This window comes from Saccharomycopsis crataegensis, assembly GCF_037102585.1.
Source record: "Saccharomycopsis crataegensis DNA, jcf7180000000073, whole genome shotgun sequence".
NCBI classification, from domain to species: domain Eukaryota; kingdom Fungi; phylum Ascomycota; class Saccharomycetes; order Ascoideales; family Saccharomycopsidaceae; genus Saccharomycopsis; species Saccharomycopsis crataegensis.
Genome location: NW_027043820.1, coordinates 2,433,732 through 2,445,976, shown reverse-complemented (window position 1 = coordinate 2,445,976; position 12,245 = coordinate 2,433,732). Strand labels below are relative to the sequence as shown.

The window sequence follows — 12,245 nt, the reverse complement described above, 5'->3', positions numbered from 1 at the left end:
ATAAACATGTGGCTATTACTGATATATCATCCTCGAGGAAAAAACACGGACTAATATCTATTCAACTTGTGAGATTTGGAGTTTCATTTTGCACTATTGTGTATATCATATGCTGTAGTTTTGTGATAATTAACTTTATCTACTGCTGAAATACGGGAAAAAAGAAGAAAAAAAAAATACTCAGAAAGATGCCTCATTGAGTAATGTAAATATTTATGTATTATATTTTTACGTTTACATACTAGAGGGTGCACTGAACTTTCTATTGATCATCTCCATATATAAATAACATACTGTAAGATTGATCAATCATTTAAGAACTAGCAACTACGCCCCTTGCAACACCAACTACGCCGTTCATGAATAAAACTTCCTCACCAATCTGCACATCTTTCATTAGTACATTTCCTTCCTCAACTAAACATTTGGTAATGAGCATTTGTCGAACAACTCCGCAAAGACCGCCAGAGCTAATCTGCGGTGTTATCCATTTTCCTTGTCTCTTGAACGCCAAATTTGCAATGGAAGTCTCCATGACCTGTCCAGCAGAATTATACATGATTACATCTTGACGTATCGAATAATCGTTAGGATTGGCAAGAGCTCTGGAGCGAGCTTGGGTGTAATGTGGACGATAAGTGGTTTTAAAAGATGTGAACATGCTTATTGGTGTTGGTTGAGTATCAAGATAAAGAGAATAAGTTAAAATCGCCGGCGGTGGAAGCGGTGCAGGAATAGAGAGTGTATTTTGATCATCAGGAGGGAATTGATTAAAAGATGGTGTAAAATCTATTGAAATATCATTTTCAGCTTGATCATTATTGAGATTAGGATTTGAATTGGATTCTTTAATTTGAGGCCCTTGGGGAAATTTTGATTGGTGGTGAAATTGGTGGGGAACATACTCCACTAAAGCATCCATTAAATTAGGGCGATCAACAGCTCTTGAAGCCCCGATGGTAACATTACCTTTGCGGTCAATAGTCACTCTCATTTTATAACTTTGATTTTCTAGCTCTGATGACAAATATTGCTCGTCAATGTTCTTTTCTCTAGCATTAACTATGAGCTTTTCAAGCTCAATCCGCTTCACGTTATCAATAGTTTCAATCAACTTTTGGAGTAAAATTTCTCTAATAAGCTCAATATCCCATTTGAAAAAGGCCAACTGAAATTTCAAACGGTTGAAATGTTCATTAAATAAGAAAAATTCACAGCTGGAATCGTTTGAGTCGGCTAATGATGGATCGTATCTTATAGATGTCAACATCAGGAAATCTGTGGTAATTGCCGAGGCATCATCGTTGAGGAAGAAATATGGATTAATATATTCCTTTGAAAACTTTTTAGTGGTATTTTCGAGAGTAGGATTGCTCATACTTAACAATAATGCTGCACTTCAGAATGCTCTTTGGTGGTGGTGATGATGGCTAAAAATCCACAAATTTGGTGATGCACCCAACCAGGGCTTCATAATTCAAGGAGCAGTAATGCTTATTAAGGGCCAGCAATTGATGAATATAATTCTAATAATGAAATGGAGAGGTATCTTCAAGGACAAAATCATTTCAATTCTCTGTCTTTTTTAAGCGGCGAAACCAGTGATTACAGTGCCCATATATGTGATTTACAATATTAGGATTGCATAATTGACAGGGTTTTTTAAAAATTATCATAAAGGCAACCATTAATACATATAGCATTTTCAGGAGCATTCGGGGTATGTTTTTCATATACTATCTTTGCAATTTGAGCTAAGATATAGGTAAAATACCATAATTAGCCATGTAATAAGTTGAGAAGTGCAGTCAGCACAGCAAATTTCTTTAGCGAGTTGGTTGTACGGAATTCTTAGAAAGATTTATCGTTTATATTGTGTAACAGGAAAACTTTATGCAGAAATAGCTCTTATTTGGAAAAAACCGAAATTGGAAACTTTGGTTGGTGGGAATGCCCTCCGGTAATGGAACACCTTGATGTCCGGTGAAAATGGCCCACTGATTTTGTTCCTTTCTCTCTCTTTCTCTCTCTCTCTCTCTCTCTCTCTCTCTCTCTCTCTTACATTCGTTATCAAATATGATTATGTGACTGCAATAATTCAAAGAAACATTAATTGATAATTAATGATTAAGAATTTTTTGGTAACAACCCCACGACGGGTGAATTTACTAGTTTGTTAGCACAAAGTTGCTTCTAAGACAATCATTCAATCATCTTGTGTGAAAGTGGAGCAGTAGCCAAATGATGCCGAATTAGTAATCATTGTCAGCTGTAAATCATTAATGTTCAATAATATACTTTACAAAATATGATACAAATATATACATTGCCCTATTAAAACATTCAATATATTATAAATGAATATATAAATGGCCACAAAGATAATACACACCCTTCAAGCAAAAGAAATACCGGGCAGTCCTGTCATGAAAAAATAAGTATGGAAAAAATTAAATAAACACGTTAAATATCATCAATTGATTAGAGGTTGCTGGAAATGGCTTGTTGAATGGCAGCTGGGTTGGCACCAACAACTCTCTTCACTTCCTTACCACCCTTGTAGAGAACAATAGTTGGCATGGCAGTGATATCTTGGGATTGAGCAATTGATGGGACTTCATCGATGTCCAACTTGTAGAAAGCAGCAGCGGCAAACTTTTCGTCAAACTTTTCGAGGAGTGGAGCAATCATTTTACAAGGACCACACCAGGTAGCAAAGAAATCAACGACAACCAAAGAGTCAGTTTTGATTGCGGTTTCGAATTCTGGGGCGTTGTTAAGAACTTTGACCATTGTGTATGTGATGATAAGAACTGTTTGAAAGAAACTAGATGTGTATATCTGAATCGACGAAAAATTGATAGCGAACGTAATTAGTTTGGGAACCTTCGAGTTTTTATACCAGGAATTATTTGCAAGCACGTGATAACACGGAACCACCACCGATCCAGAACGTTGGAGCATTAATAATAGCGATTGACACTTTTAGTAATTGTCATTTTGGAAGATGCTAGAAATGATTATTGGTCATCCATTAATAAATTATTATTCTTCAGAGTCCCACACAAGTTACATCATGCTTACAAATGGACCTTGATCAACAGAGCATATCTTATTAGAAAAATTATGACTCAGCTATCATAGTTTGACAGGAATTGGTAGACTCTTTGCCATTTCTTTTTCTCTCAGGAATGTTCCTCGAGATAGATTCTCTCAAATCGTATTCTCGCTACCAACTTCAAACACCCCCATTAGCTGCTGCTCATATTGCTGGCTGTCCAATAAGGTGATCGACTGGCTGTCATCTATGTCACTGAGGCTTTCCAATTGATAATCGATATGATTTGGCGGGTGGCCGCCTTCATATCCAGCTGTCAGGCTGTCATTCACATTAACTAGCTTTTCGGTGTAACTTGGCTTGGAACTTTCGAGAGCTTTATAATTTTTGATACCAGTTGCGGTCCTTTTAGCTTTCCTATCTAGAAGATTATTGCATGATATTTCATGATATCCATCTGCAAAAAAGGAATTCACTGGCGTTGCTCGTGGCGAAGGTTTAGCAGATTGAAAGTTTACATATTGCACCCTTTGTGCCTGATCATCAATTTTTGCTTTTTTGCCTTTTTGCTTTGGTTTTGCAACTTTGCTCTTTTGATTTGGTTTTGCCATTTTGAAATTTTTTTTTGAATCGCTTCCTTTCTTCTTGTCAATAGCAACCGATTTAGGAATTTTTAAGGTTACAGTCCTGGAATGCTTGATTGTATCATCAGCATCATTAGCACTGATCATTTGTTGAATTTTGACTTTATTAATAGATTTGACGTTTGGATTATCAAAATCATGGGAGTGACTTGTGGATTTTTCAATCATTTCAAGTTTTTTAAGTATTATCAAATTGCTTTTCTCCATGTTTTCTAGCTTGATTAGTAAATTATTCATTTTTTTATTGATACTTTCTCCACCCTTCTCATGATATTTAACAATGTTTTTCCGAACTCGCTCACTAATTTTATTCGTCAGTGATTGGTTCTGCTGCTCCATATATGTCATCAAGTTTTGAAAATGCAAATCGAGCTTTTGGGAAACAAATTCTTGGAAAACCCTAATACCACCGTGAGAGTCCTTATCTGTCAACACTAACTCATTAGGCTGTAAAAAGCCTCTCGTAATGCTTCCTGGATCGATCTCTTGATGCTTATTCTGGATTTGCAAATAACTTTGGAGCTGGTTTTGGAAGTTTTGCAACTGGGACTGAATCATAGTTTTAATATTCTTGGTGTCATGAAACTGGGCCGCGATTCCTTCCATCTGATTGCCTAGATTTTTAATAGACTCTATATTCTTCTCAATACTTTGCAATTTTTTCAATTCTTTATTCAAGCGTCTCAACTCTTCCATTTCATTCCCCTTCTTTCCCATTCTCTCTACATGCTTCGTCAGATGCTCTAACTTCTTTACATCATCCCCAATTTGTTTGATCTGTTGGGTGTTTTTCCATATATCCAGCCACTGTTTGTTTATCTTTTTCAATTCTAAAACAAAAGCTTGATTTTGCTCTTGTAACTCAATAGATTGGAATTGCAATCTTCCAGCCCATTTCACAAGATCCGAAGATTTACTCGAGTCAGTTTCTGGCTTCCGTGCATTACTCGGTCTAATTTGTGACACCACTCCTTTGATAGTTTCAAAATCTCTTTGCTCTTCAGTTTCACTACTTTCAATATCTGTGATATCGTCTTCGTCATATATTTTGGAGGAGGGTGTAACTTTTTGATGAGACCTCTCTTCCGGCATGTCGATGTAATATTCTCCTTGTAATTCTGCTGGGAAATCTTTTTTATTGCTATTCTTTCTTATACTCTTTTATATTACTAAATGTGTTTTCTTTGTTCGAATTCGAAGTATATTTGCAAATTTGGGAAGAGTTCTTTAAATACTTGGACATCATCTAACATGATACACGCATAACTTAGCATAAAACAACGTGAAAAGACATTAAAACGTGACTAAACAGGTGACTTTTCGAATGGAGATAGTGGGGGGATATTATCAATTTAATGCACACACAGCCAAACAGCTATTTTCTAATCAGAAATTATCATTATTCCAATTACAATCAAACAGGACTTAATATATATATGAAAAAAATAAAATGCGATGTCCATGGATACCATTCATATCAATAGTCTCATTTTCAGTCTCTCAGGTTTTTTCATCAGGGGTCAATATTATTGATGCGGCTATTTCGAATGATGATGAAACGAATACCTTCCACTCTTCCAACAATGAAAGCTTCCATCATGCTTTAGAACTATGGGAATCAATACCTTCATACTCTCAAAGTACTATAGATGCGCACATTTTGCAGACATATGAGAGCGTGGACAAAATAAATATCGATGTTCCACAAGATCAGGTAGAGTTTAGCTATCATCTAAATGAAATCCGAAAGGAAAAGCTTGCCAAAAATAATACAAAATTAGAAATCCTCAATACGTTGTCAATACTAGCAGATGATAAAAAACATCTCAGAGCAGCATTGATGCTAGGAGAGATTTACATGTTTGGTAACAAATCATTTCCTAAGGATGGTGTGAAGGCACTTCATTATTTCAAACTTGCCACGACCTTGGGCGATGATGAAAATTCCACATCAACTCAAGGCCAGCTATCACAAGCACATTTCATGACAGGAATAATATACTCGAATGGATTGTTTGGAATAGTACCCATTGATCAATCAGCAGCGCTTTTACATTTCAAACTGGCTGCAAGTTTGCAAGATCCGCGGGCATTGATGGTCTTAGGATATCGTCACTTGATGGGGATTGGAGTATCAAAAAGCTGCTCATTGGCAATGTTCTATTATTCTGGGGCCGCAAAGATTTTAACTGATGAATACGTATTACCGGAGTTAGCCACTGATGGTCCATACTTGGAAAGCTTTTCAGTGAGAATCAAAGATTTTAACAATGCCGATTTTCTAAACGGTGCCAATAAAAAAAATCTCAGGTATTGGGACTCAAACCGTAATGCTTTGGGAAACCGTGGACAAGGGAACAACTTGAATAATTTCCATGGTGTTTTTGAATTGCCCAACTCTGTGGTTCGTCGAGTGGGAGACTTATCAGAAGAAAATGCATTTAATGAACTAATACTTGACTATTCTGATTACAAGTACGTCAACAATTATCAAGAAGTTTTGGTTAATTATGAAGGTGACTATATTAATAAACGAAATTACACCAAAGCGTACCAATACGCTCTTGAGTGTGCTAATGATGGTCTATCTGAATATGGTGAATTTTTTGATTCTAAATCCGGAGAGGAGGAGCGCAAGCGCTTAAAAACCGCAATACCCAACAGTCTTGCTATCCATATCACTAACAAATGTATTGGTATCGTGGGCCACATGCTATTTCGCGGAGAAGGAGTTCAAAGAAACCCGCATAAAGCTTATCAATGGCTTTCCCGTACTGGTACAGTGGGAGTGAGTGCCGACACTTTGGTAGATTTTGGTTTAATGTACGAGTTTGGAATGTTGGATGGTAAAAAGAACCCTGCTAGAGGAGTGAAATATTATAAAGCGGCTGCAAAAAAGGGCCATTCGGGGGCTCTGTATCATTTAGGAAGAGTTTATCTTTCGAAGATAGAGCCACGGTTGGCTACAAAAGTGGAGTATCCTAATGACATCAATGATGAGGCAATTTCTACCAGTTACCAAGAATCTTCTTCATCACTGGTACTTGAAAAACCATTGGATGTCTATCAATCTGTCCAAGGCGATGATCTTTCCCCAGTATCGGTAATCACATACTTACAACAAGCAGCGTATCTGGGGTCAAATAATGCGCTTTATGACTTGGCCCGACTTTATGAAGCGGATTTTGCTAGTGGATTATCATGTACCGAGATTGTGAAGATTTACAAGCTGTTTGTGGAAAAATTGGAAAATAAGGTTGGCAATTTGGATTGGGCTTTACAACGCGTACTAATAGAGGATTATGAAAATGCCATTTTAAGCTATTCCATTGCTGCTGAAATGGGTATTGAGACTGCTCAATCATCGGTGGCATCTTTACTCTGGCAGCCAAAACGTTCCATTGATAGGGTTCTCGAATTAGCTTTAGAAGAATCAGTGAATGATAAATCATTAGAATCAGAAAGCAGTATGGCCTCCAATTCTTCCTTATTAAAAAATCTTGCCGAATCACGCCTTCATATGGCAGCTAACTATCTTACCAAATCGTCTCAGCAGCAGAATATTGATTCTTCTGTACTTTTGGGTGACATGTACTACTATAACCTTTTGAACTCTTCCAACTTATCCACCGAGGATAATGGTCCAGGAAAGGCCGCAGCATTCTATCAATTATCTTCCCTCCAACAATCATCCCAGGCATCATGGAATTTGGGTTATATGTACGAGAATGGTATTGGAGTAGAGAAGGACTTCCATCTAGCCAAAAGATACTATGATTTGGCACTTGTGAACCATCCAGAAGCATCTTTGCCGGTGCAACTTTCATTGATCAAGTTGGGGTTTAAGAAGTGGTTGTATGGATTATGTGGATGGGAGGTTTCCAACCAAAATGATGAAGTGGAAATTAAAAAAACTTGGGGAGACTGGTGGGAAACTTTAGTTAGTCAAAGACGCGGCTGGAATGAAATTTTGGAAGGAAGTGATGATGCTACAAGAAGCGATAGTGACAATAATCTTGGAACGCTAATGGACGAAGGTAATGATCAGATAGAAGGTGAGTTAACCGCTTCTGAATTATTTATTCTTGCATCATTTGGATGCTTCCTTGTGTTGGTATATGGCATCCCATTTTATTTCCGTTGGAGAAGAAGAAGAGAGAATGAACAAAGAAGGGCCAGGGGTGAAGTTGTAGAAGATGAACCACAACGTCCACTATTTCAGGGATTTTTCGTGGTGGCCCCAATTTGATGATTTATCAAACTGCCAGCCTACCTATATTATACATTTTTTTTTTTTTACATAGATTCCCTTCTGATCTCAAGAAAATTGGTTAGTTCACTACACCAAAAATTAGTATACTATGAATATTTAATCGCCGTACGCTTGTATAAATAATATTTTCTATTACAAAAGAGAAATAAAGATCGAAACTGTGAAAAAATAATAATATATAATGTAATAAATGCACCTGTGTACAAAATACTACTACTAATCGTTACTGTGGGTCTAAAATAAATTATGAAGACAGAAATTAAACAAAATATTCATTAGCAATGGTTCCCTAAACTTTGGCTTCACCCCCTTCCCTTTTTTTTTTTTTGTCAAACCATGTTATTAATCACACCGGCTTTCCACCAATGAATTCACTCCATCTCTTGACTTCGGATGGGATAACCACTTTACCACCCTTTTGGGCAGCAACCTTTTCTCCAATACGGTTGTTCAAAGCTTCACTAAACAATAAGGAAGTTTGTGGTTCATTAAAAAGAGGGATAGCAAAATCAATGGCATTACGTCTCATAACGTAGTCTTCATCCAACAAAGATTCGGCTCTGGCAGCTGCCAAGTTGAAAACACATTTAATTTCGAATTTTTGGAAAATTTCACGAAGGGCACGTTTGTCTGTCTTAGGGAATTCAATGACTTGAATCAGTTCATCGGCATGGACATACTTCTTCAAGTAATCAGCAACTGGTTGGGAAGCGGTGTAGAATTTGTAACCCAATTCGCTAATGTTAGCAGCAACTTTACCGAGATTTTCATTGGTCAAGTCACCACCAAACAAGATACCAGAACCTGGCATTGGCAAGTGGAAGTTCATAGTAGCTTGCATAGCAGTCCAGTAGGCTTCTTGTTTGTCCTTACCAAAAGAGGCAATTTCACCAGTAGAAGACATTTCAACCCCCAAAAATGGGTCAGCACCAGCCAATCTAGTGAAAGAGAATTGTGGAACCTTGGTAGCAACATAGTTGTATTGTTTTTGCATTAAGTCAACAGGTTCTGGAACGTTGGTGCCAAGCAAAGCCTTACTGGCAACATCAATGAAGTTAACACCAAGGACTTTAGAGACAAATGGGAACGATCTAGAAGCTCTAATGTTACATTCGATAACCTTCAATTCAGTTTCCACATCATTGTCACTGACATCATTCTTGATGATTTGCATGTTGAATGGACCAGTGATCTTCCAAGCAGCAGCAACCTTATCAGCAATATCCTTCAATCTACCCATGATAACTGGAGACAAACCTTGTGGTGGCAAAACCAAAGTGGCATCACCAGAGTGAATACCAGCGTTTTCCACATGTTCAGAAACAGCATGGACAAGAACCTTACCTTGGTAAGCAACGGCATCAATATCAATTTCTTGAGCACCTTGAATAAACTTAGAAATAACAACCGGGTGGTCTGGAGAAACCTTAGCAGCATTCAAAAGTTTAGCTTCAAGTTCACCTTCATTTCTAATCACAGACATTGCAGCACCAGATAACACATAAGATGGACGAACAAGGACTGGGAAACCAACTTTATTGGCAAAAGATTTGGCATCGTCATAAGAACTCAACTCTTTCCAAGCTGGCTGGTCAACTCCGATAGAGTCCAAAATGGAAGAGAATTTGTGACGGTCTTCAGCCTTGTCAATATCTTCTGGATTGGTACCCAAAACCTTAGCACCATTGTTTTGCAAAGGCAAGGCAATGTTCTGTGGTAATTGACCACCAACACTCACAACAACACCTTGGGCTTGTTCAAGTTCGTAAATATCCATAACTCTTTCAAACGACAATTCTTCAAAGTACAATCTGTCGACTTCGTCGAAATCAGTGGAGACAGTTTCTGGGTTATAGTTAATCATGATAGTTCTCTCACCACTTTCTCTAAGAGCTCTAGCGGTAGAAACAGCACACCAATCGAATTCAACAGAAGAACCGATACGATAAACACCAGAACCTAAAACAATAGTTCCATGTTCATCGAAGGTAACATCGTTGGTAGAAGCATTATAAGTGGTGTAAAGATAGTTAGTGTCTGCTGGAAATTCAGCTGCCAAAGTGTCAATCTTCTTGACAAATGGAACAATCCCAAATGATTTTCTCTTTGCTCTAACTTCGAGTTCAGTAGAGTTGACGGCATGGGCAATTTGTTTATCACTGAAGCCCAATTGCTTTGATCTAGTAATGATATCTCTGTTCAATTTTTTAATAGAGCCAACACCTTCTAATTCTCTTTGCATGTTAACAATATTCATCAATTTGTAAAGGAACCATTTGTCAATCTTACTCAATTCATGAACTTTTTCAACAGAGTAATTTTCATGCAACAATGCTTGACCGACAGCCAACCATCTTCTATCAGTTGGATTAGCCAATGTATCATCGAGATTTTCAAATAAATCACCTTGGAAGCCAACAAATGATGGATCAACTTGTCTAATGGCCTTTTGAAAACTTTCTTCAAAAGTTCTACCGATAGCCATAACTTCACCAACTGATTTCATTGCAGAACCAATGTCTCTCTTGACATGTTGGAATTTAGATAAATCCCATCTTGGAATCTTTGTGACAATGTAATCCAAGGATGGTTCGAAATTAGCGGTGGTAGTCTTAGTGACAGGGTTAGATAATTCAGGCAAGGTGTAACCAAGACCAATCTTTGCAGCAGTGTAAGCCAATGGATAACCAGTAGCCTTGGAAGCCAAAGCAGAAGATCTAGACAATCTAGCGTTGACTTCGATAACTCTGTAATCCAAACCGTCAGCTTGTAAAGCGTATTGAACGTTACATTCCCCAACAACACCCAAATGACGAATAATCTTGATAGCGGCACTACGCAACATATGATATTCTTCATCACTCAAAGTTTGAGATGGGGCCACAACAATGGAATCACCAGTATGAATACCCAAAGGATCGAAATTTTCCATGTTACAAACGGTAATACAATTGCCAACTCTGTCTCTAACAACTTCATATTCAACTTCTTTCCAACCCTTTAGGGATTTTTCAACCAAAATTTGTGGGGCAAGGGAAAGTGACTGAGAAGCCAAGTTTTTCAATTCTTCAGCGTTATTAGCAAAACCAGAACCTAAACCACCGAGCGCATAGGCTGAACGAACAATGATTGGGTAACCAACTTCTTCGGCAGCCTTGAGAGCATCATCAACGGTTTCAACAGCAATAGATTCGGCAATTGGAATATTAATTTCTTTAAGAGCCTTGGCAAACAATTCTCTATCTTCAGAAGTTTCAAGGGTCTTGATTGGAGTACCGAGAACCTTAATACCATATCTTTCAAAAACACCCATTTTATCAAGCTGAACACCAACGTTAAGACCAGTTTGACCACCAAATGTGAGTAAAATACCATCTGGATTTTCTCTTTCAATGATGTAGGTGATATATTCTGGAGTGACCGGTAAGTAGTACACCTCGTCAGCCAAAGCATGAGAGGTTTGATTAGTGGCAATATTTGGGTTGATCAAAATCGATTGCTTGTTGGCTTCCTTAAGGGCTTTGATAGCTTGGGAACCAGAGTAGTCAAATTCACCGGCCTGGCCAATGCTTAACCCACCAGATCCAATGACAAGGACCTTAGAGACATCAACTAATTTGTGAGCATTTTCATCGCTGAACCCAGAAAGAATTGACGAGCCCTTGTAAGCTGGGGTTGCAAGGGTTCTTATCAACTGCTGATAAGAGGACTTAATGCTAGACTTGAGCAAGCTTTTGGAGCCCCATGTGCGAGAAGCAAGAAGCGGAGCTTTCAAGATCATTGAAAAGTCAGAGTGCCTTGTTTACTTGATGAGTTAGGGCAAAAGTCCAGCAATAAGAAAAGAGAAGAAAAAAAAAAAAATATTTTTCACCCTTCTTATGTATGATCAGAGCTTTGTTGATTGAATATGAGTCAGGCCTCGATAACATCACGTGCACGTAATCCCGAAGAGTCAGAGGGCGTGGGATATATTATCATCCAAAGGATGCTTCCAACAGGGCAGAAAGCCCGTGAGATAGATGTGTTAGTTGGAAATCTAGATTGGGATATTGGCGATTGACGTTTAAGGGTCTCCCATTTTGACCAGCCGTGTGCAAATGATGGTACTGGGGGATTACCATAGAATGAGAGAGTGCAGGGGGCGTTCAACCAGGTATTTCATGGGCGCGCCCAGCAAGACGGAGCTAACTGACTGTTGTGCAGGCAGCCTATTATATCCATTGTGTGATTTCAGGGAGCAATACGGTAGCTCTCTTGCACTAGCAGGCTG

General features: G+C 38.1%; 5 protein-coding genes across 5 annotated transcripts; 1 reads left to right on the top strand and 4 right to left on the bottom strand. All coding sequences in view use genetic code 12, as the record gives it.

The window, feature by feature from the left end:
* Window positions 1-313: 313 nt before the first annotated feature.
* ABZ2 (aminodeoxychorismate lyase ABZ2) lies at window positions 314-1,378 on the bottom strand (the record flags this gene model as incomplete). Its single annotated transcript, XM_064995420.1, has 1 exon — window positions 314-1,378. One exon carries the CDS (start codon window positions 1,376-1,378, stop codon window positions 314-316), a length of 1,065 nt encoding a protein of 354 aa, XP_064851492.1.
* Window positions 1,379-2,481: 1,103 nt separating this feature from the next.
* TRX2 (thioredoxin TRX2) lies at window positions 2,482-2,793 on the bottom strand (the record flags this gene model as incomplete). The annotated part of the gene is made up of 1 exon (XM_064995419.1): window positions 2,482-2,793. The coding sequence occupies one exon, from the start codon at window positions 2,791-2,793 to the stop codon at window positions 2,482-2,484; it is 312 nt and encodes a 103-aa protein (XP_064851491.1).
* Window positions 2,794-3,213: 420 nt separating this feature from the next.
* DASC09_018150 (uncharacterized protein) lies at window positions 3,214-4,794 on the bottom strand (the record flags this gene model as incomplete). Its single annotated transcript, XM_064995418.1, has 1 exon — window positions 3,214-4,794. One exon carries the CDS (start codon window positions 4,792-4,794, stop codon window positions 3,214-3,216), a length of 1,581 nt encoding a protein of 526 aa, XP_064851490.1.
* Window positions 4,795-5,152: 358 nt separating this feature from the next.
* On the top strand, window positions 5,153-7,951 carry HRD3 (ubiquitin ligase complex subunit HRD3; the record flags this gene model as incomplete). The annotated part of the gene is made up of 1 exon (XM_064995417.1): window positions 5,153-7,951. One exon carries the CDS (start codon window positions 5,153-5,155, stop codon window positions 7,949-7,951), a length of 2,799 nt encoding a protein of 932 aa, XP_064851489.1.
* Window positions 7,952-8,321: 370 nt separating this feature from the next.
* CPA2 (carbamoyl-phosphate synthase (glutamine-hydrolyzing) CPA2) lies at window positions 8,322-11,756 on the bottom strand (the record flags this gene model as incomplete). The annotated part of the gene is made up of 1 exon (XM_064995416.1): window positions 8,322-11,756. The coding sequence occupies one exon, from the start codon at window positions 11,754-11,756 to the stop codon at window positions 8,322-8,324; it is 3,435 nt and encodes a 1,144-aa protein (XP_064851488.1).
* Between the last annotated feature and the right edge of the window lie 489 nt (window positions 11,757-12,245).